Below are 25020 nucleotides of genomic sequence, written 5' to 3'. Positions count from 1 at the left end.
CAGTATTTGTTCTATTTTATGCATCCGGCCATCCAGAGTCTGGTTTATTGAACCCTGTTACGTCATTTCATATGTCTGTCATTTTATTCAGGTTAGCATTTTTGTCCAATAGTCTGAACAGTTTAATCAGCAGTAAACGGGTGCTTTGGCCAATCAGTCAGCGAAGTGAATTGGATAGAGTACATTGCAGCTTAATCAGCTGGTCGATTTTACGCTCCATTTTCGATTGCTGCCAATACACTACTGAAACGCTTGAGAGCCGCCCTCCTGCATTTGTCCCACCTAAGAGCCGTGATGAACATCAGTGCTATGTGGTCTATGACGATGTTGTTAATGTAGAACCTCTCAACTCCATTTAGGTCACTTTATCTCGAATGGACGAAGAAGATGAGGCGAAGGCAGCATGGTTTGGAGGTGATTCTACAAGTGGTCCATCTGAAAGCAACAAATACACATTCTGTTGGACGAATTCTCGTTGGTGGAGTGCTTATATCTTGTTCTACGAGCGTGAAGACTTCCAGTCTCATTTTGGTGCGTCCATATTCTATGGTTTTCTTTCTTTTCCCTTTTTGGTGAATCAGTTGTAAGCCGTGTACATCTTTCTTATGACGTCCGCTAATCATTCTTTCTAGTCGTTTGCTTCAAGGACGTATTGATCTTAGTGCATCATGACTCACATCACACTTTGCCTTTCTACTGAAAGCAGCCAATTGTGTAGTCTGAATCACAAGTTTCTTCTCCCTACTGTTACAGTGTAGCTCCGTTTGGACACACAGGCCTCAGACCTGCATGTGCTAGCGAGGCGTAACCGAAAATAGCGATCGATTTCATTGACAAGGCTGTTGCTGATAAACATCTCTATGGGAACATTGTGTCAAATAGCTGCGCTCCAGTCTCGTAGAATGGCAGTTTTTCAAAGCCTCCAGACGAAACTATACAAAGTTAGATGGAACGAACCTAGAATAGCCTGATACTAGCGCTTTGGAGTGTTTACTCTAGAGTTGTGCGTTAACCTAATACCTTTTTAACCGTGGAGCAGTTCACATATTTCTCGCTTTGCGTCGTTTGCAAGTTGCTGTTGCGTGGCTTGAGGCTTGGATGACTTTCATGAACAGACTTTCGACAAAGTATGAAGCGTATGGACCCCCGTAACTGTAATCATATTTAGGATATGTGGATTATCGTTTGTACTTTGCTGGCACACGGCTGCTTCGTCTAGAGCCAAAGGACTCTCATTTGTTTCTCCAAATTGCTGAACTTCCATCAGATACATGCAAGATACACCAGTGCACGGCTGTTCTTCATTTTGGCGTACACTTCCTCCTTCATACACATGCGGGATTCTTTATGTGCGTCATATATATGCATTATATATATATATATATAGTATGAAATAGCCATGCCATTATATATGTCTTCCCTATTTGTACTCCATTAATCAGCGATAACCAAGGAACTCTCCATAACGCCTCGATTAAAAAAGATGGTTAACCGTGAAAACGTTGACTATTTGCACCAACAAATGCAGTTCCATCCGTTATTGAGTCGTTTTCTGGCCAGTTTGACCGGCGCAACCCTGGATANTATCTGCATTATATATATATATATATATAGTATGAAATAGTCATGCCATTATATATGTCTTCCCTATTTGTACTCCATTAATCAGCGATAACCAAGGAACTCTCCATAACGCCTCGATTAAAAAAGATGGTTAACCGTGAAAACGTTGACTATTTGCACCAACAAATGCAGTTCCATCCGTTATTGAGTCGTTTTCTGGCCAGTTTGACCGGCGCAACCCTGGATACTTGTTCTGTAAGTTCTGAGTCGATACCTTCATTGACGGTTAAACCCGATGTTGTTGATATTCGTGTGATTTTGAGCAACGTTTCTGTTCAATCACGTGAAAAACATTTGGAACCGATTGGGTAGTCATCGTTTTCGAAAGTCGGTAGATTTATTGCTGGGCAGCGTTTCGTTTTTGACACGAAAGCTTCGTCAGGCCAAGTGACTAGGTTCCGAGGTTGGTCGAGATTTAAGATGGAAAGAGAACCAATCAGCTAAGTCAAGCTGAATCTCTGTTGGGTGTCGGCCGAGGGATTTTAGAGTATTAGGGGGGTTGAACAAGTGTTGGGTTGGTGAGGAAACCTACATGTGTTTGGGTCCAGTCTAGGGTCTAGTTCGTCTGGTTCGGTTCATTTGATGATCTCTCTTGAACGTCGTTTGAACTTCCTGTCCGTCTGTGTGGATGAGCTAGTGCTAGGATAGGTGTGTAAGAGGGATGCTGTGACCTTTGGTCGGGTTGGGATTTCCACCCCCAACCCCCGGTTTTTTATAATGATTATACGTGGATTGACAGCCACACCGTCACGTGTCAACTTGGCTTATCTAAGACCGCTTTCCATACGCTCGCCAGATCCACACACTCGATTCTATTCACGCTGTGATGCTTAGTAATTTCCACGGCCTCGGCTGTCAGCCGCTGTGGTGTGAATCGCAGTCCCCGTCTTAAGACTTCCACATTCTCCAGATCTATTCTGTCTCGTGTCTAAGGCATGTATCACCATCGCAGAGTCTTTGACCACCGTTTGGTATTCTTCTGCATTCCTTGGTGGTTTGTTTATCCCCCTTTTATGCTCACCAATTCTGGTGTGCAATTCCCTGGCAGTTTGTCCTCTGTGAACCTTAGCGCAATCGTTGCAGTTAATTTTATACACACAGTCCCTAGTCCTTTCAACCGGCAAGGGATCTTTCTATTGCACCAAAACTGAGCGTAGCGTTTTTCTCTTCTGGAAAGCTGCTCGAATGTTGGCTCAGTTCAACAAACTTTTTCGAAAACGTTCCTGTTCTTTCTACACCTGAGCTGAACCATCCCACGCGAAGTGACGCAGCTGTCAGATCAAGGGTTTATTTTCCTTAGCCCTTTTCCGATGCATTACTTGAGTGATAACAGGCTTCTGTCCAAAGGAGATGAATACTCCCTAAATGACCTTTTTCCGCTTTGGATTTTGCTCTTTTTTCTATATAACTATCCGTACCAGATGCTTCCGTCTAGATGTGAATCAATATCATCAGCGGTATGGTTCACGTGAATACTATGAGCAAAGAGTAATGAGTCTGAAATTTCTTGCACCAGTTTCGCACCAGTTTTCTCCATCCCATATTAGAACACAATACCGGTTTCTAAAGCGCAAGCATTCCTCTATTCGAAATCGCACGTAATTCGATTAATTTCCTGCGCCTTTTTTCCTGTTGTCTCTTTTCAGGCCAAACCAGCTGTATCGGAGGATTTGGCGCTCACAACGCTCAAGCTTCTCGTCAATTATTCGTTTACTGTGCGCTTCCAGAACGTCGCGCGAGATTGGTAAGTGATTGTTGTCTATAGCCACTCTGTTCAATTTATACATTGCTAGCGATGTGTTTCTGGTTTCACCATAATGCAACTGATGGATTTATGCGTATGTCTGGAATTCTGTATGGGTTGTGGCTCAGCAGTTAAGATGTAGCCAGTTTACAAAGAGCTTCGTGGTTCGTATTCTACTCCAGCGAGTGGTGTCTGATCCAGTGCTGACGTCCTTCCAAAGTTCTCTTTTAAAATGTGATACTTTTCCCTGCAAAACTCTACCTCAAGTTAGGAAGGTTTTGTTTAAATTGATTTCCCCACTCTGACAGTCGCACTGATGACGGAATTACTAAAGGAAACAAAGCTGTGTTGCTGAACGTATTCTTGTGTAAGTGCGATTATTTGCAAGTGAAATCGGCGTTAAGTGTTGATTACATTTTACATATTTCACCGGTATGTGCCGCACAGAAGCCTCACGTTTCGGCACAGGACTCGAGGTATTGCAACACTTATAAAGTTCGTAAAAACCGTTCAACAATCCATCACCATCTTCATTCTTCTTGAAGCTCATCTGGTGGGTAGGCCATAAACGGGAGACTTGGCAACGCCAAGGCGATTAGCAAATGAGTATATTGTGCCACTTGTTTGCAATTTGATGTTCATGTGGAATCTAAGGATGACGGGAACCCAGGGACAACGCCTACCCGATTAGCCCCAAGGGGGCTAAACCGGAATGTTTCCAGTGGTCTTATAAATGAGTTCTACCAAGGAATATATTCATTTCTATTTGGGAATCAGCCAAGCATTGTCCGCAAGACTCGAGAGAGTTTAGTGGTTAAGGAGCCAGCTTACAGACCGGAAGATCCGTGGTTTGAAACCAGTTTCAGCACCTCGACTGCTTCAATCTAGGCTTGGGCGACCTGACAGTATCCTAGTCCTCGTGAGTTCTTCCATCGGCATACAGCTGAAGGATCCGCATGACTCATAGTAGTCCCATTCATTGAGTATGGGACACAAAGTTTGTTATATGCTTGTGCATTCTAGTCCATTGGGTGCTCTTGCTGATTCACTCGTCTGGGCACTTCGTATCTTCATTCCTGATCCAGTTTATTTCATCCGACTGTCGGTCGGTAGTATAGCCATAGTTGAAGAATATTGCATGTGAATATAGAATCACAAAGTAAACCTCACCAATTGACTTTAATCTTGGGCGAGATGGCCCAAGTGGTTAGTGCGCGACTTTACTGACCGGAAGGTCTGTGGTTCGAACCCAACCTCTGCTTCTCGACTTCCCCTGTCTAGGCTTGGGCAACCTAGCAGTATGCTAGCCCTCGTGCAACCTACGGGTGGCATGGCAGTTGAGCACCGGAAGGGTACTACAGCTGAACGACTTTAATCACTTGAGCAACCTACCTCCAGAGAGTGAAATAATCCCGCTTATTGATCTTTAATATAAGATTACTATACTGTCGACTAATCAACCAACCGGCGATTTCCATCTGATCCCCTCACCCACAACTTCATAGCTGGATACAGTGTATTTCTATATCGTGACAAAATGTTCGAAACCCATCACATAAGTTGCTTGGTTGCAATCATACATAATAGCGATAGGGTGTGCTTTCTCGAGTAAGCACTGTGATTTGAGGTAACATAGGAGAGTTGATTATCCACCTCTTTTTCGCTTAGTGGAAATTTAGGGATTCATCAAACGCATTCCTTCACGTTTCGACATGTGTTCTTTTACAGAACTTGACATAATAGAATGGGTTTGAGAAAGAGCGTCAACATTTGCCTAACTTGTCGCCTCTGCTTTGTGTCTCAGTGAAGCTTTTTAATTACATTCCCTTTCTGCACACTGCCTGCTTGCATTTTTTTCACTCGCCACAGGCAATTGTGGATCCCATTGCTGCTCCGACTGGTGGCTCTGCATCCTGTTGTCCGAGAAAAGTTCTTACAGTGGACCTTGTTCAGTTCTCCAGACCGTGTCTGTGAGCTGCTTTTCGAGTGTCCCTACCCGGAGGTGCGTTTTGAGTATGAATACTCTCCCGCTGCTTGATTACGATTACCCGTAAAGTTTGCCTGCGTCTCGATAGAGTACCGCCTCCAATGAAATGCAACTCGAATTCTTCCGACGTGCTGTTTCGCCGTTGACAGGTTTCGTCCTTGCGTCCCACTCAACCTGCAAGTTGAGTGAGTAGGCGAGGGGGAAGATTTTTTATGATGGTCATCATCGAACGGACAGACGATTTTACTCATTGTTCCCAGTCTTCAAAGCCGTTGTCGTGCAAATGCTTCCTTGATAATGCTTAGGAATAACTCTCATTCAAATTTTGTGAATTTGTAAGAAGTGCATGGAGTCGCTCTCTTTGCTCATACTTTAGATGCAACGAAGTGGAGAAAATTGCATTTCTGTAACTGGCTCTGCAGTTCTTCACGTCCAGTCTTTAGCCCAGAAATTAACCCGAAAGAACTAACGGGAGAAACATCGATATGTTGTTTAGACTTGAAACTACACAATACTGAACAGAAACTAAGCCACGGGTTTTTTCTCTATCAGCTGCGTTTGCGGTCTAAACTTAAATGAATCTCCTCATTTCGTCATTCCTCGTTTCCATCTTCCTTGTTCAGGCATTGCAGTCTACAGCCCTGTAATTTCTGGTAATTACGCCTAAGTTTTGTCGCTGGTCAACGTGGCAAACTGTGTACGTGGTATCAAAATTTTGTTGCCCAGTAATACATTACAGCAACGGTCTAAGACAGATACTACCATGGGGCGAGGATATATCTGGTATCTTCTAAATGTGAGCACTCTTGGTTGGACGGAGAGGGGGTTATTCTTTGTGAACATGGATTAATGTTTACTACAGTGTTGGTAACTAGGGTTGTGAGCACTTTAAAAATCCACGTCTTACATCCAAATACCACGTGTTGTTTGCTCCAGGTTCGGTTTTTATTCGCGATCCTGATCGTGTACATTGCGCAATTCAAATCATCCACGCTTTGTCAAACGTCATTGGATTGTCTAAAATCCTTCGAGGAGACTCGCGACTCGTATTTCAACAACCCCAAGCTTCCCGATCCCGCGAACACGGACGCTTCGTTAGCCGCCCGGGCCGAATCTGCTCGCGAAATCCTTGGTTCGCTCATTTGTTCAACTGATGATACTCAGTGTGAGAAACCAAGTCTTACGGACCTGTTGCTACAAGTGGTCATATTACAGCTACGTGCTTCTCCGGCCGAGTTTATCAAGCGGGACCTAACCTCTAGCAAGCAGGTTAACCTGAGTGACCAGTATGGAGACGCCGGCTATCAATCCTCAATTCAAGCGCGTGCTCTTTGCGGTTCGTCCTACAGTCGGGCCTATCGAGACCTGTCGCACCACCCACACACATGGAACCAATATTTCTCTATCTTTCTGGACTATGTTAATTCTGGAGAAGCTGCTCGGCTTAGGCTGTTGCGCCTTGGCTTCGTCGAAGTGGTTCTCGGGTTAGTCAGGCGTGATGTCTGGTCCCATGAGTCCTAAGTTAACAGAAGGTTATCACAATGGACCTTTGAATGTTTTTCGAAATGCAGCGTGCTTATTACTAAACCACACTATCTCACGATATCTCTATTTCTTTCTTTCTTTCTTTCTGTCTCTTCCTGGGTGATGTCTGGTCCCATGAGTCCTAAGTTAACAGAAGGTTATCACAATGGACCTTTGAATGTTTTTCGAAATGCAGCGTGCTTATTACTAAACCACACTATCTCACGATATCTCTATTTCTTTCTTTCTTTCTTTCTGTTTCTTCTTGACCCATATGAGTTTTTCGACAGTATGTGTATCTGAGCAGTCGGATGATTAATACCTATCTAGCCGGTAGATGGATTGCTCGAAAGTACACTCACCGTTCACTTTCCGGTTACATCTTTGTTGTGACCATCCTAATCAAAAATGATGCACGTGCTTTACTTATCTAGCAGGTTCGCAGTGCTCAAAACATCGATAGGCTATCAAAGATACAGACTAGAAATGTCTTCCTTTGACAGAACACCATTTGTCAAATCAACCAGTCTTCAGACGGGAAATCTGCGCACTATGCTGAAGAAATACTGATGCTGGGAAAATAGGCTGGCTATCTTTTTTTACCTCTTGTTGTCGAAATTTGGTCAAATCATTGGATTACCGTTAGACTCCTAGTCCACCTGACAGTTTCAGAACATCAATCTGCACAGGGACTTCATCCTAAGTGCCATATTCAGTACAACCTGTTGTGTCTCATGTATCTTTGCTGGTGTTTTTCTAAACTTTCCAATGCTACATATTTTCACATTTCAGTTCTGCGATGAAGAATCAGCATGTGTTTACCCCCTCAACCTTGCCACACAGTTTACCATCTATCAGTTCAGCTGGGATCCGAACTCCCGAAGTTCTCAAACGTCAGTTTATTCGAATTCTCGCTGATCTACCCGACTACTTGAATTCAGAACCCAACCAACTGCTCACCAATGAACCATTATGCCCGCTGTTTTCGGTTTCTCTTGAATCGTTTGTTCTCGCTCTGACATCCCCTTATTCGTCTTATTCCACGCTGTACAATTATGGCACCAACTCTTCCTCTGGGACATCTTCAGCTGTGACCGCTGGCACAACAAACCTCTGGTCTGTTCTATCCCTTCTCATTCGGTCAATGGATGTGTCCCCCTACTGCCGAGTGCATACACACTCTTCCCCTAACAGCAAACTACCCTCTCCAGCTTCCAGTTCTGAGCAAACGACAACAGCAACATCCACAACAGCAAACGAGGACGTCAAATTTGTCGATGACTCCTCGGACATGGTGGCCAGCCAGCCAAGTTATCAGAATAATCCATATGGAGTTGGTCGGGCGGCATTAGCACCCATCTCGAACCAGTTGGCTGATATTATTTTCCGACCACGCAGTAACCAGCCAATGTCGTTTTTCTTGCGTTTTTGGCTCAACTCGGCCACTCTGGATCACGTCACCAATACACTGTTGGTAAGTTGCTCGAAGTGATGTAAGCTTTACTTCCCCCGCAAATTAAAACTGCAGTTTGTCGTTGCTCCGACGTAGCCGTGTTAGTTTGTACTATTCTCTGTCGGGCTAACCCACTGCTTGGTTCCTGAGGAACCTTATTGGAACACATAACCATTAATGAATTTGTTTTTACGTCAGGAGAGTTTAATACTCGCTAGCGGGAAATTCCCTTTTCAGTGGACTGTACGTTTTTTTACTACTGCTAAGACCACATTGGTGAGGCTATTTTGACAGCTAGCATGTTGTGGGCGTGATATTCAACCGGAATCATTGCTGATGACCTCTCTGTCTTCGCGCAAAACATCGACTTTCTGAGGTTTGAGTGAAACGTGTCTACTTGTTAGTCAGTTTTGCGACACTCGGTTGAGGCCCAATGACCTTGAGGTTAGTCGAGTAGTGCACGACGCGCAGTTGACAAAGAAGTTACACAGTGACCCTGTATTCTGCGAAATATCACAATCTTTGGATAAACCGAGGTAATCCAATAGGCCACTTTGAGCACCTCATGTATTTGACAGCTAGTCTGCTTCTAGCCTCGGTTAGCGAAATTCCCTCTTCAGAAGGCTCGTACGATCCGTCGACAAGGAATTGTCCGAAGTGAGGATCAACATCCTCGTTTGTGGAACATCGCGCTTTTCGCGATTACATCGAGGGTGACGTGTTGGTCAGAGTTAGCTTCTACTCGTCATCTGATCGAACTTTGGTTCTCATGAGGACGGAGCACATGGATTACTTTTGACCTGGAATCAGACTCAGTGTATAAGTTACGTAGGCTTATCGCGCCAGCTCAGGGAATGTGGTAATTAGCATTTATTTACGAGTGACAGTAAATAAGTCCTCTTACCTTAACGATGTCTCTTTTGAAATACTCCAAGAAGCAGGTGATTCAATCGAACCCGAAATCTTCCACCACAGGACCTCCTCAGAAAGCCATAAGACTGGTCTACTAATGAGTAGTTATCTCCTAATGTATGACCTCTTTTTGGTAACAACTGAAGTACCAGATCACACCACCCCATCCCCAACTGCTCTGTTGGGACTCAGCAGAGCAAAGCGAAATTGTGGTGCTGACACTGGTCACGAACTGCATACTAGCACAAGATTAGGATGCGGCGTTGCAAGTGCATTGCGGTTATTTGATATGGACAGTTGACGTTGTTCCTCTCAGTGCTGCTACTGAGTGAATAGATGAGCTGATGGTTAGGTAAGGCATTTGTGAAGTGTGACTTCGCTACTTTTCCCAATTTGATAGGAGGTACATTACTCGGCTGCCGATGGGCCTGTTTGAGTGACTGGGTGCTCTGGTATCATAGCACTGATCATCTAGATGTATGGATACTGTGCAACGTTGGTGTATTACTTTCGTTGACAATGATGGTATTCTTTGTCTAACTCTGGTAAGTAGCTCACCCATTTGCGCACTATTGAACGTGAACAGAGGATTCATTCGAGGTTAGAACGAAACGCGTTTTTGATGCTTTTCAGTCGACTGTACACGGCGATGGCTGTCTAGGACTTTGGTTGAGCCGCTATTAAAGATATCCAAGTATAATTTCTTAATGAGCACTGGTACATACGCATAGGCTCTGTGTTGATTGATGTTGCGAACCCAATTCCTGTTAACAAATTAGTTGGGATGTTGTTCAGGACGATGTGTGAACACTTATTGTTGGCTAAGATTGTATTCAATTGTTTGGATAGGACTGAAAGCACAATATAACAAATTCGCTGTATGGTAACACTTCCTGCTGGTGGATGGACTCCCGTTGGCTTGATACACCACTTTCCCGTTGTAAAAGTCGACTCTGGTGTATCTGTGTACGACTGCTATTAAATGACTTTAAGGTCGCATTGAAACGGTGAACCAAGAATCATGTGACTGATTAACTGCGTCAAGATTTGGTTATACAATATTTATGTGAACAGTGCACTTCTGTTTTCTATGCTATCATCCAGTATACTCTGTTCTGCCTTTGTTTAGTTTCTAGCGTATGAAAATCTCGATTTCTCCAAACTTACCTTGGATTGGATTGTTTGGGGAATCAACTCTTGTCAAACGGACGTTGCACTTCTCCTGTCCCTTCTCCAGTCATTACTCACCATTTCTGACTCACACAAAGCCAACCGCCTTCGATGGGCTTTAGGCAGTAAGTTCCTCCATTTTGACGGGTTCTTGTTTGGTAAGATGGACTTGCTGGGGGCTCGTGTACCGTATGGTTGATCCCCATAGACCTGTATCAATCCCCATGAAATGAGAGAAAGCTACCTGTTGGGCTCAGACACCCGTTCACCCCAGCGCTATGACAAGTGTGCAGTTCAGAAGGCTCGTGGACCTACTCCCGCGACACAATACTGTGATCGACTAAATCAAGTTAGCCGGTTCCACGACCACATCGCATACAGCTGTTGGGTAGTAGCGTTAACAATAGAAGATTCTAGTGAACCATGATGGATGAACTGATTTTCGAACCAAGTCGCTAATAAGGTGTTGTATCGTAAGGTAAGCCTCTGAATTTCACCCGTCAACCGCCCCACACGTGGCACACGTTGGTTGGTTTCATAAAGATTTGTGTAGAGCAATCGAACACCTGTTTTATGTCAAACAAACAATCAACATCAGTTAATCTAGGGACCACAACAGATGGTGCACTCCACAACACGTAGTTCCTCAAGCGCAGTCGACCACTGCTTTACCCAAGTAACATATTTAGTTTTAGGTGCTGACGGAATGCATAAATTATTCAGTTTAGTGGGACATTAAGGATTAAGGCGAATCACTAATACTACTGGTGTGATAGCTCATACTACTGATTAGGCATGAGAGTGATATTTGGTTTTCTTGTAACTCCGCTTCGCGTCTAATGGAAGGTGCACCAAATGAGGTTTATTACGGAACCTGTGGAAGTGCTTTGCAGCTCTTCTCCTTAAGCTAATAGTGGATTGCACATGCAAACGCAATCAAGGGCATCTGACAATAATCGATAATTAATATATGGTGAAACGAGCGCAGAGACTAAGTGGTGCAGCTATATAACATGGTAGCGCGCCGTGGACCATGTGGGTGTGTGGCACGTATTTTTACTGGCAAGTCGGTGCTTTATCTCAATGGAAGAAAATCATATCTGCGATTTCGAGCACTGGAAAATCGCAAAGCGATTGATATCCCACCATCCAAGTATGGACTGGCTGAGCCGACCCAGACGATGGTCCTCACGTCCATTCTACTTCTTCCACTTGGATTACACTAGCCAGAATTTGTGTTAAATCAGACCAGCAAACGCGGAAGGAAATTCTAATCACCGATGTAAACAAATTCTAATGTTACAGCCCACAGCACATTAACGAGGCCTGCTGCTATCCAAAAGGCAAAGGGAGACGTTTTGAATAAAACGTATAAATCTTTTCTTCCGTATGATAAAACTCACTAGAGGACAACCCCTCTGTACAAGTTCTATGCGGGATCAACAATGCCCTACAGCATGGCAGGAATCATTGCAGGTGAGAAGCCGGTATCGTTTTTCTGTGCCTAATACAAAAGCTGTAATGATTTGGTTACCATATGCAACCGATTGAAACAAGTGAACAACTAATCCGTCTATAACGATGCAGTCTTGAAATAGCACATCCATGTGCGTAAAGCATGTTGGAGCCCTGTGACTGTAGCGTAACAATCGAGGTAGTCTTTTAACACCAGCCATGTCGGCAAAAGCTTGCTAAGCTTTACATGAAATGGATATCTCTCCCAGTAGCATGCCTATGGTTTCCGGGTGTGCATTATGTGCTAGAGCGACTCAATACTGCAGTTTGGCCACTTCAATAACTGGTCATTCTACGTGGAAACAGGGATAGAGGGAAGTAGTGGTGGTCCCGGCAAACTGCATGTGAACAGTATGTATGTTTTCAAGTAAAGTGCTGCGAAACTTCTCAACAAGCATCCCGATCACGAGAGACCGCGCGACCAGTGACAGCCTGTAAGCGGACGCGCCTCTTATCCCTGACAGGTGCGCTAAGTTGCTCTGTCGGATGCCCCCGACATGTGCAGTGCACTGGCAGCAGCAAATGTTGCGGTGGTTCGCTGCCTGAATCCTTACTGTCCCACTAGAGTGAATATTTCAGGTGTTTTTGGTTATAACAGTGGTCAACTGCGCTTGAGAAACTCCCTGTTGTGCAGTGCACCACCTGTTGTGGTTCCTAGCTTAACCGACGCTGATTGATTGTTTAATATGAGACAGGTGCTTGATTGCTCTGCTCAAGTATCTATAAAATCGACCAGCGTGCCACATTTAGAACTATTGATGGATGCAATTCAGAGGGTACAACAGTCTATTAGCGGTTTGGTTCGGAACTCAGTCCATCCATTCTGGTTCACTAGAATCCTCTATTTTCAACGCTGCCTGGTCTGTTATGCCTTCTGCTCAAAGACTAAACGCCGTTCAGCTTTTGACGGGCATTTTCCTCTCATATCGTGCCCGATGATGTCTTTGTCCATGAGAACTGATTTTGCAGTATACGTCAGTGTATGTTATCCTACCCTTGTTTCATGGTGAGCAGCACGTTTATGTTCATTAGTTGTCATGTGATCTGTGTACCCTCTTTCATCCTAGTAGTTTTTTTACATCTCACTGATCGAATAGTGAAGCATTACATCTGCAATCCCTATACGTCATTGTTTAAGGTTGTTCCTATTCTTCTGAATGAGCTCTTTCCCAATGAGAGAGGATCGCATTCGCTTGACCATAACCAAGAGGCTTTTTGTACTGCTCATAGAATTATTGCTTCAAACATGGCATAGTTGAAACAAATACCAGTCTTTAATACTCGATCCCTTTCTGTTATCGCTACAACAGTTCAGTCATCAGTTTTGCGAATCAGTTTCTTCCAATCTACTCTAAATCCTGCTTGTTTTTGACCCATCTAACCAGCCTATTAACATCTTCAAGAACAGTTGACGCCACCCCGATATTGTAACACTTTGAAGTTTTTAGACGGTCCCTTGACCATGGGTTGCTGATTCGTCAGCGGCACTTTTGCCTGAAATCTTCAGAATAATCTACCTCCAGTATTGACTTTGTTGTGCCATTTTGCATCCTCAATTTTAACGCCCTCATCTCTCTTCATTAACATGTACAGAGGCATCTGGGTCTTGATTTTACGTATTCAAAAAAAAAAACAGGGTTCTACCTAACCATCCGACTTTTCAACCCTAAAATGCTGTTTTCTATTAGCACCATCCATTGGAAGTAGGTGACACTGATACTCCAATGTGAAGTGTCTATAGACGATAAGGTATCTGTGCGCTTGTTCAGCTACTTTGTTTCACTCACCACCAAGAGTTCTATCATTCCAGTTCTCTTCTCTCGATCACAGATGCTGATCGCACTGGATTGACCAGTTCTCGGCCTGAGAACCATTACCGACAATCGTTCACTCACTACAGCAGGGCGATTAAGATGTTTATGGAGCTTATCCTTGATGATCCGGTCGTCTTGCAGTTCTTCCAAGAGGACGATATTGCCCTAGACTGGTTACGACAGGTCAGTTTTAGATTGTGCTGCTCTCTGTAATGTGATTGGTCATCACCATCATCATTAGCAGCAACACCAGAGGAAACGCTGGTGCTTTACCGGCGTGTCAGTTCAAACATAAGTGGTCAGTTTACTCGATGTTCTATGGTGCGCTGGCAATTCTGGCGAATTGCAACCCCACACAGAGAAGCTAGTCAGGCTTTACTCTAATTGAATGTATGCCACTGCCTTTGCACGATTACTCGCAAATTTCGTTGTTTCATTCGATTAAATTTTTGCCCAACGAGCGTCTTAACTTGATTACCAAAGTTAGTGTATACCTTCACATCCATCGGTATAGCATACTTACTAACGTCCTGGTCTGTTGCGTGTTTACTGAAGTTCGACAATTTTTTATCACTCATCTTCCGATAAAGACACAAACGGCTTCAGTGTTGACTTAACGAGAGCCTTTGTAATTTCACTAGCTTCATCATATCTTACCTAAATTCAGTGGAATTCTTCCTGATGACAACGTGTGAATCGTTACTGCGCATTCGCAAACAGTGTTAGCTCTTTTTACACATGGTGACACTATATGACGTTGTCCTCCTCATCGAAAGCTGATCCATTATAGATTCGTTTAAATGGGAATGCCTTTCCAGCGGTGATTGTTATCAAAATTGCTGCGTCCTTCTATTGTTATTTATTTTGCCCGGCCCTGTCTTCTGTCCTGTCACGCTGTCTCCTCAGTCTCGTTTCAGCTATGGGGTTACCTCTCACAACAACCAATTACTGGTTATTCCTTGAGAGTGAATTGGTCTACCAAAAAGTACTATGATACATAACTCGTCCTCTGCATTTTCTTGTATTCAGGTATCAGTTGGGCGATCGGCAGCCTTGATTTCAAACAAGCTTGTTCCGAAAATGCTTGCTCTGCGCCACGCTCGTGCACTCCACAGCAGATTATTGGTCGATATCTGCTAGTGTCATTAGAGAGCCTATTAAGTCGTGCAAGAGGATCACTAACGACAACCATCAACTGTGGAGTGAATCGGCTCACCCGGAGTAGCATGTTTAAGTCCAATGGGTTAAAAGCACGGGAAATGCATTCGGTGGTTCGTAATGCATGTTATGATTAGTTCGTGTATATATGGGAGTGTATTTGTGCTTATTCAAGTGCGTGGGCTGCCGCAATTCAGTGTAGTCAAAGGTCGCAGCAGTGCCACTCAAGCATTTGACAACTTGAGACGAAAACGTACTTAGGAAAGGTTCTGGGATTCTATGTCGCACAAAGCAGAGCGTGAGCGTTTCTAAGGCTCGGTCATCACGAAGAGCTTAAGTGAAAAAGGCACATTTCTAGCTCTCGTTTGTTTTCTGTCATGATGTGCACAGTATTTCCTCTTCTGGTCAATCAGTGTCGTGCATTCCGAGGGAGATTTACTCTTGTAGAGCAGGACGACATTCATTTTGTCCTCCGTCTGTCTAAAACCCCATCCTAAACGCAACTCAACAATCACGCTGACATTTTCTCTCCTTTTTCACCACTTGTCTTCGTTTTCAACCGCAGTGGATTGAGGCCATCGCTGACTCCATGCGGGCTTCCGCATCCATATCTCAAGCACACTGGCTTTCTCCGGGATCCCAGCCCACTCAAGCTCAGGATGCATTCATGTCATTGGTACAGCAAGTCTATACAGTTCTCCCACTCTCGGTATGTAATGCACTCGTGACAATGTTTTGACTCTCATGGATTCCTCACTTTCGGTTTGTTGTAGAAACAATCTCCCTATTGTTTTGTTTAATCACCTCCGCCCAGTGTTCCATAACTCAACGCGCAAACTGAAACTGGACTAGAACCTCATGCGTGAAGTTTTGGGCACCAACGGTGACGTTCCACCGCGCCACCTTCATTCGAATTGCAACTGACTTTGTCAATCATTTATATTCATTAAGAAGGAAAATTGCTCTTCATAGGTTCAGCCATCATAACTGTCTGCTTTGTTTACAAACTCTACCGAATTCTACATTTCGACAATAGGAATAGGAATAGATTGATTGCTTTTAACAAAACGAATGTCTCTTTTCGAAATTTCCACAATCGGTTGCTAGTCTGTGCTTACTTGAATCACATATTCTATTTATCTTTCGCTTTACAAACCCAACCGAAGAAATTTCCCGTCAAGGTTGAACAGGGGTACATGTTTTGTTTGCGGGTAGGTTTATGATGTTCCTGTTTGATTTACTAGCTGCAACTGGTTGAGTACGTTGCACTTTCGCTTACGGTGGATAGGCTAAACCAGACGTTGGTTGAACGCATTTACCTGTAACACTGTAATGCCAATAATTCCAGATGGACAGCATCAGACTGGTGCTATGATTAGCTACGACACCACTGTTTGCGAAGCTTCTCAACTGATTTCCCTCCCTTCGCCTTTCGTGAACATCAAAACTAAAATACGTAGAAAGGAGCACGTTAAGTTACGTAGTACTTTTGAAGAAACACTGTTCTGCGCCTCTGTAGTGGTAGACGATGGAATAGTTATTCCTTAGATTCGATAGCCTTGATCCAGGAGTAACATGAATCCCGCTGATGGACCGTTACTCCATACAATCTTCTTCAAAGAAATGACGTCTTTGGTTGACTGGGGTTGGCTTTCCGGGATAAATTCCCTGTCGACATCTAAGTTTATTGTGCTAACCGGGGTAATTCATCCTGTGAACGTGTGATCTGTGTGTTTCGAATGTGTCCAACGCTAGTTCCGATGCAGCGTGCAAAAACAAGATTAATTGGCTTACTACTTTCATTTCAACTTGTCGTGATATGTTTTTCGCCGTCTGAGAGAAAATTCTTCACACCCTAGACTCATTATTTTGCTCTAATATTCCCTTTCTTTCGTGTACTACTTAGGATGACGAGCAAAGCGAAAGCGAAGGAGTTGAATATGAAGAGTCTGGGGATCAAATGGAATTCTGATGACGTGTATCCGCGAACCGCACCCCGCGTCCGTGCTTGTACAACTGATCTATGCAACGTTCAAATCCACATGTGTTCTCATTTCCACAGCGCCTTATCGTGTTTCCGCACCCGTGATAATAGCCCGTCTGCCCACCCATTATAAATATTTGGCTCATTCTAACCGGGTCATACTTATTACGATGTCCAAGATTCGATTGTTTTCGGCTTGTTTCTGCCAAAAACGTAATCTTCTGCATGACCTATCTTTCAACCGCCGTCTAAATGTTATGTTTTGTCTACATCCTATCGCCCTTCCTTGGTCTGTGATCTCTTGCATATTATCCACTGCGGCGTCACAGATGGATTATGTCGGAAATTCCACACAGCTATGGGGTATCACGAATTTCCTGACCCCGATGTATGTGTGGTCGCCACACTCACTCTTACCCGATCCCGTCCCACACTCGTGGCGAATAAACGTCAAAACACAGTCAGTTTTCTTTCCACCGCCAAACTTTCATACATTTTTAGTGCCTGTTTTTCTTGTTCTAATCTGATCCAACTCTGTGAGTGGGTCATTCCTGTCTCCAATAGTCATTAGCAGGCGTCTGATCCTGCAAACCCCCTTGCCACCGTGTCACACTTATTCGCTGAATTCCGGTTTTGTTACTATTATTTTTTTAAGCTTCCTGGTCTTTTTCGACTTATCTCCCCCTGCAGAACACCATCTCACTGGTGATTGCTTGTTTCTTTCACTCTCACACTCATGAGCGTCTGTTCTCCCCCATTCCTATTCCGCTACCAGTAACGAGATCAGGTTTGCTCACCCGGGCTTTGCATACCGTCTTTGTTGCTTGTCTCATGACTGATCAAAGCCAAAGTTTGCCGCCACATAGATGCGTATGTGTGTGTGTGTGCTCCACTTCTCCCACCCCTGTTTCTCGTGATATTGGTTGTGTAACGTGATTTGCTTTTTCACTCATCTTTTCAATAGATTAAAGATTCCATACCGTCATGGTTCCATAAGCGAGTTTTCTTCAAGCAGAGCTACATCCTTGTGATTGTGTATTTTCCTTCCAACGGTTGTGAACACGTGTGTCTGTCGGACATTAGGTATGATGCCGGCACAATACATCGCCGTTCACTGACAGATCTGACATCCGATTGGTTCTTGCTTTATATATCATACTATAATAGCTTACTTTTTAAGCGTGATCTTTGGATAGTGGCAACTTTTTCCGAGTGCTCATCACTTGATCAACTATCGATAGGTAACCAAGTCTGGATAACAGTCTCCTACCCTTACAGGTCTATGCTTTATGCATCCTTCGTGTTCTGCGTAATCAGTCATTCCACGTCTTTGTAAATATCAGGGACGGGTTTCGCCAATGTTTCGTTGGACCGGTAACTGGTTCATGGTTTTGTGACACTTCTCTTTTAACGCCCGTGTATAGTCGGTTTTCCATGACCTCGTCTGTTTTCTGCCGTGTGAGTGTTCACCCGTAAGAAACTAATTATTAACAGTAGAACATCGAGGTAGTATAGCTCATCACGCTTCAAACATGGGTGGTTGGTGCGTCCACTTTTGTGAGTACGACGCGAACAGGATGCCGCGTAAACTTGAAGTAAAATAACAAAAATCATAGGGATTGTTTAGCTACAGGCGATGGCGTATCGATAACTCAAGGCGAAGCTGATTTGATGTCTTTTTTCGACATCAATGCTTTTAAGTTAGCAACGGTGAAATACATTCATTTCAGTTTCAATCAACTGAAAAAATAGCTTACCAGAGTGGCCGAGTTTTAAAGCAGAAAAGTGAACCTATCGAATATCAGTTAGTGTGTCACTAAATCCTACTGTCGATGGGTTGGGAGAGCGATTAAAAGTCATTTTGGTCGGGTCCTTGACTTAACGGTTCAGGGGAGGGGCTCAAATCCGATCAAAGTGAGTTTAGAGCCTCTCTCCTCGAAGAACGGCTTTCAAAACCGTACTTCGTCATCACCTTAGGTTTATAGCAATAGGGGGACTGACGGACAGTCATCGATGATTGTGTTCCACATCTGTATTTTCAGCGCCACATTCGTGTGACAACAAGAAGCATGAACTGTGCTGATGCATGGTACTCAGGTGTATTTCACTGGTCTCTACTGATCGATATCGAGTAGATGAATCTTAGCCTTTCAGCTGCAACACCCTTTTGGTGCCAGTTTACTTGTCACCCGAAGGAAGCATAAGGGCTGGAATACTGCCACGTTGCTCATTCCCACACAGCAGCAGTCTAATTTCCGGGTGCTGAGTTTGAACTACGGATCTTCTAGTCCGTAAGATCGCCTACTACTCACGGAGTTCTGAATTGAACAGGATGTTTTCTGTCGTATGGAAGCCAACATCAAATAAGTGGCCGAAGGATTGTCAACGATATGACGAAAGCCTTCCGTTTACAAAGTTTTTGTTCCCAGCTTCAGGTAGGGATTGACTCAGTAGACTATAAAAACTGCAGCTGTTGTAAGCAACATACTGAAACTGATAAGGTTTCGTCGAAAGTCTACTACTATTCGGACAAGATGAGATGGTGGCGTGCTGGCGAGCAGGCCATCAACTTCCAGACTCCAGTCAGACTTGGAAAGCTACTATCGTCTCCAAACATGTACGGTTTATGTATTATCCGGTGTTTCAATGTACATGCAACGCTAGTGTCGTAAACAACTTGGAAGATTACTCAGCGTGGTTCATCAGATGAAGGTACGATCCTTGCGCAAAATAACGTGGGGATTTACCGCCAACAAGGAATGCATTTAACTGTACAAGTTCCAGAAAAGAACGTAAAAGTGCGACATACCAACTGATCATCTGTAGTCTTCAAGCCAATTCATCATCAACTCGAACTTGTACAATATTTGTAAGTGTACTTATCTGATCCAACCTTATCTAGTGTATCCTCTACTTGACTGTCGACGTCTCAAATAAATTATGACAGCTCCCTGCACCTCCAATCGGTTATGTGAATGATACGATAATTACTTTCTGTCAGGCATATAATTACCAATACCGTTTAGCTATTTTTCTAGTGTGTACTCCGTTTTCTAGATTTCTCACACGTGAAACGAATTGCTTCAACACTGCATCATTCAACTACTCACACATTCCAGGATGTCTTATGATTGATCAATTTCGCACACGTTAACAACGGATACACCCAGCGACCGGTGTGATCGCTGCATCGATTGAGACCTTGAGAAACGGGTAATGGTTTTCGGCTTGGCGACAAACGGGTTCATTACGTTTGGATTGTCTGTACACAGTCAGCGCCGTTCGGTGACCATTTTATCTGCTTATTTCATTATGCATTTCTTAAACTTGACGGTGTCCGGGCAAATTCAAATGCTTCCTCGGAAAATATGTATACCTAATCCGTTTATCTACGACTCCTCAGTATAAACGATTTGGTTGAGTGGTTTTTCAAGGCCAACAAATACCTCGACTAAAGAAAGTTCGGTAAAATATAGTATGTCAGCTTCCGGAGAATGTGATTCGATTAAGGAGGACAAATGTTCCGTAGCTACAATGATTTGTGAAAGTTTCTGTAGCTGCGTCATGGTCAACCATGTGTACAGCGCACCCCCCTACTGCAACACAAATACTTCCCAACACTCGCGAAGCTTTTCCAGGATGGAAGACGTCATTTTCCTCAATGAAACTAAACTAGCAGTCACTTACTCAACAGAGCCGGTCGACATTTCCGGTTGTAGTTGTAAGGAACCTTTTCAAATTCATTGGCCCCAAACGGTCGCACTTTAGACGACGGCGCACCGTATTTCTGCACAGGATTGCAGTGTCCAACTCCTCTTCTGTTGGCCGCCGGTTTACAGTCTTTCGTGCAGGAACTGAGTCTTCTGGTGTGTGTGAAGATGATGGTAAGATGTGACTGATAGATTCTTAGACAAAACCGGTGCTTCATGTGCTGTTTGCCGTAAGGAACTAAAGTCGATTTAGTAGCTACTCCCGATTGCTGGCCTCCCACTTGGTTTCGGGATTCGCCTACTGCATTTGAACTACAGCCGTTTGTAACACGAGAGAGCGTTGGTTCTTTGTCGCTTGCTGCGCGGACGAATATCACAGTTGTCATTCGTATATTCGCTTAATACCTTCCCAAATTCTGTGAAGGATTAAAACCGTGCAGTAACAAATTTCTAAAGAAAAGACTCTAAAATCGAGTCCATATATTACCGAATCATGTCAGGCGCGCAAGAAATTGCGAACAAAGATTAATTCAAACAAATTTCAACAAAAGTAAAGCAGATTAGAGTCCTTGTTTAGGGTGTATATTCAGAGAAATGCTACAACCTAACACACAATTTCTCCTGAAGAAAATTGCACATGCCTGCAAAACGTAGTTGAAGTTTCCGCGGGAATCGCAGCTCCCAAACGTAGTAGCCTCTTGTTTACCAAGTTGAGGGGTTGCTTTATTTGAGGCTGGTTTCAAACGCCCCACTGATTAACCAAACAAACGTGTTTGAATACCCACTCAAATAGCATACCTACTGCACCTCGGTGACATATTTTGTCATCATAGCTGTCAGTACATCCCACGTAGTTTCCGCACAAACACACTTCACGCAGAGAGGACATTCCTGATTGGTCGCTGTGTGGTGCGAGCTGGTTAGATGTTTTACTCTTATCAAACAGGTTGCACTTAGGTAGCGCACAACCACCGTCCTACATATTGTGCCTGGGCGTCCCATTGACAGACAAAGCTAAGCCAGTGTGAACAGTTCACTAGCTTTGTAGAAATTTACTTTCCAGGATTGTGAAGTGAGTCTGTCATCTATAGCTAGGTTGCTTTGTACCCAGGAAATAGTTTGGTTTCTTTATAAGTTTCCGATAAGTTGAACCAAGTGAAATCCTGTTTTTAATTCATACCTGAACCAACGGCGTGTTATTTTTTTGAGTAATATGCTTTCCTACTGCTTTTTGCCTCTTAACCGAAGAAGTCGAATTTGGTACTAGATTAAGCCACACAAAAGTCTCTTCTGACGGGCGGGGACATATTCGTCTGCCGCTAGGAAGATAGCATCCCAAGTGCAGCCACCGTGGACTGTTTATATTAGTATCCTGGCGGATGGTCTTGGAGATGTACTAATGCCATACTATATTGCAATACAGTATGAAGTATGAAGTCTTGAAAACGACATTGTTCATCGTTTCCTTCTCCACTTCATCATCATCAGTACCATCATCATCCTCTTGATAAACATTATCAACGGCAGCATCACGTCTACAAAAAAAGAAATCCCTGCATTTTCAAATTAAATCTTTCCCGCCGGTAGTGAGTGTAGTATTCACTCAACAGGCAGAGAGTATTCTCTCGACAAACCCAGAGATAGCGTACCTCACTGCTGTGTAAATGTATTGCATTCATAGACCTGTACAATTTGGAATGAACTCCCGCTTGTTGGTAACAACTCAGGGTACAGCTATATTTCTTCTATAAACTTAATTACCTATTTACGAAATCCGCTGTGCCTACTCGTCTGATGCTGTAAGTGGTGCTGATGCTTTCCGTTGGTGGCCAGTTCTGACGGGATGTGCTGCCATCATAGACAATATTAGGCCTAATGAGTTGGCATATGTTTAGAGCTACGGCTTACCCACCACCCTGAAACTGTTCTCAGGGGCGAGATAGCTCGCTAGATAGAGTATGAATTTAATGACCCTAAGGTCCGCAGTTTGAACCCGATCTCTGCCTTTCGACTTCCCCTGTCTAGGCTTGGGTGACATGACAATATCCCAGCCTTGTGCTTTATTCTGGTGGCATGACAGTTAGGCACCGAAAAGGTGTTACAGCTGAACGATTCTAGTTCCGCGGTTTTCAAGGTTGTTTCTTTCAAGGGCAGTTCACCTCGGTAAAAATTTTCTCCTCAGTGTGACTGATCCTTCCAGGTGATTCTCGGGTGAAGATGGTTGTTAGAAATATATCTGTCGAAAATCCAGTTTTAGTTTGATGTTCACCCACAGGAAGATTGATTGATACAAATGCCCGTTGAAAAGAATACTGTGGTTTCTAATCAATCGAACAATAAGTAATATATTGTACAACAATGTAGCTTGACTTGGAGTTAGACTTAGAGTATGACTACTGTTTTCGTTTTTTCTCAAATATTTGTTTCTGGAGCAGTACTGGAAGCAGCATTTTTTCTCCCGCTTTGATTCAATGGTCAGTTATCTTTGAGATGTCAATGTTCTGATGTTAATATTACCTAGGTCCCAAGACCCAAATGACCGTACAGTTTGCATTGATAAAAAAATATAGCTGCGTGTGAGTGTGGTTGAATACCATTTCCAGACCTCCGAAATGGCTCTTTACCATATTCAGTTGCTTGTGGCAAATTAATTTCTCGAGCTTGTCGATGGGCCCATGATTATAGCTGATAGGATTCTTGAACGTCATTTCCGTGCAATTTTTACTCGTCTTGAGTGAATTGTGGTTGAATTCATAGCTGACAGTGAAACGATGGAGGGACTGCAAAATCCTTTTTTTCGAATCCCGGCTTCCACACGGACAAACATATCTCCCTAGCAGTTGTACCATATGGCTCCTTAAAGCAGACTCGCAGACCAACAGGTGCTAATTGTCAATAGCCGGAAGTCGTTCACCGATACCACCCTTCTGTTACCTAACGGCCATGCCACGCGAATGAAGCACGAGGGCTGGGATACTGCCAGGTTACCCAAGCCTAGACAGGGGGAGTCGAGGAGCAGAGGTCGGGCTCGAACCACAAACCTTCCAGTTAGTAAATTCGCGATCTAACCACTGAGCCGTCTCGTCCCTAGTTGTCAAGAGGGTTAATGGATAAGCGATCTGAGAACAAAGATATCTCATTTTATAGAATTTTTGATGTTTTCTTATTAGGAATGATTTAGTGAATGCTGACTAGTAGATCAAAATGCCTCCACACACCATGACCTTTCTGAAGTCTTCTAAACAAAACGGTCTACAGAAATTTCTCCTTCTCTCTCTACTATTCAGTGGTCACAAAGTTAACATCAAAAGATTTATTTTCAGCCCCGTGAAAAGAATCTAGGACTGTGCATGTTTTCCACCATAATTCCAGTTCAGATGAGAAAAAGGAAATAAGCTTCGGTGGCTGGGATGATGGCGGATTTCATCACGAAGTGCGTCCAGAATTTAAGGTAAAACAAAACACCCCAGCCGGTTTGTAAACACGTATTACAAATCTAAGGGATTACCTCTAGGACTGTGCATGTTTTCCACCATAATTCCAGTTCAGATGAGAAAAAGGAAATAAGCTTCGGTGGCTGGGATGATGGCGGATTTCATCACGAAGTGCGTCCAGAATTTAAGGTAAAAACATATCGACCAGCCGGTTTGTAAACACGTATGACAAATCTATGGGATTACCCTGTGACATAGTCTCTCGATTAAATTGTCCTATCGTCTTTTTCGCGCCCCTCTACGAAACTGACTGAGGCTTCTCCGTTCTGTCTTCAACCCAGTTTTAAAGTCAAGGCGTTCGCGCTCTCGTACACCCGCTCTGCGAGCTCGAGATAGCGCAACCGTTTGAGGCACAAACATACTGACCGGAAGGTCCGTGGTTCGAACCCAACCGCTGACTCTCGACTAGTGCCGTCTAGACTTGGGCAACCAGACAATATCTCAACCTTCGTGCTTCCTTCGTGTGGCATAGCAGCTGCGTACTCGAGAGTGCTCTTCTAGAGCATCACTCAATGTTCTAAGCTGGAAAGCATCACCTAATGTTCTAAGCTGGAGAGCATCAGATCTACAAAATGTCCAGTTAAAAGCTCTCAGTGGACAGAACAGAAGCCATCTAATGATAACAGTAGATGTAAGACACTGCGCTTTCATGTTCAGATATTCCATTCTTTGGTCAAGAAAATTATAACAGTATTTCATCGAGGTTTTACGACGATGTGATCAGGCTATCATGATAATGCATAACGGGGAGATTCCATATCGTAACCGGACAAGCTCGTATCTACTTTGTAAGTTTTTATAGTAGTATTCTTGTACAATCCACGTTTGCCTTCCGACAGATTCCGTTAACCATTGACTGAAATTCATTACCCGTTATCTACGAGATTTGGAGTTGCGATGGGAAGCGCGACCAAGTCTGAAGTTTTTTCTGC

The 25020-nt window shown here is 43.8% G+C and overlaps 1 protein-coding gene across 1 annotated transcript in view; it reads left to right on the top strand.

Moving 5' to 3' along the window:
- Nucleotides 1-18017, top strand: part of T265_10841 (hypothetical protein) — a gene marked incomplete at both ends in the record, with an annotated part of 73048 nt that extends 55031 nt beyond the window's left edge. The window contains 10 exons of the mRNA XM_009177322.1: nucleotides 360-531; nucleotides 1670-1818; nucleotides 3270-3367; nucleotides 5237-5369; nucleotides 6291-6838; nucleotides 7671-8352; nucleotides 10373-10538; nucleotides 13759-13925; nucleotides 15466-15609; nucleotides 16807-18017. Coding sequence (XP_009175586.1) covers nucleotides 360-531; nucleotides 1670-1818; nucleotides 3270-3367; nucleotides 5237-5369; nucleotides 6291-6838; nucleotides 7671-8352; nucleotides 10373-10538; nucleotides 13759-13925; nucleotides 15466-15609; nucleotides 16807-16872 — 2325 coding nt within the window. The remainder of the gene's footprint in view (nucleotides 1-359; nucleotides 532-1669; nucleotides 1819-3269; nucleotides 3368-5236; nucleotides 5370-6290; nucleotides 6839-7670; nucleotides 8353-10372; nucleotides 10539-13758; nucleotides 13926-15465; nucleotides 15610-16806) is intronic.
- Nucleotides 18018-25020: the final 7003 nt, after the last annotated feature.

The sequence above is a fragment of the Opisthorchis viverrini genome, assembly GCF_000715545.1.
Source record: "Opisthorchis viverrini unplaced genomic scaffold opera_v5_428, whole genome shotgun sequence".
In the NCBI taxonomy this organism is placed as follows: Eukaryota; Metazoa; Platyhelminthes; class Trematoda; order Opisthorchiida; family Opisthorchiidae; genus Opisthorchis; species Opisthorchis viverrini.
The sequence above is the reverse complement of the archived record's forward strand: the minus strand, read 5'-3'. Positions and strand labels throughout refer to the sequence as shown.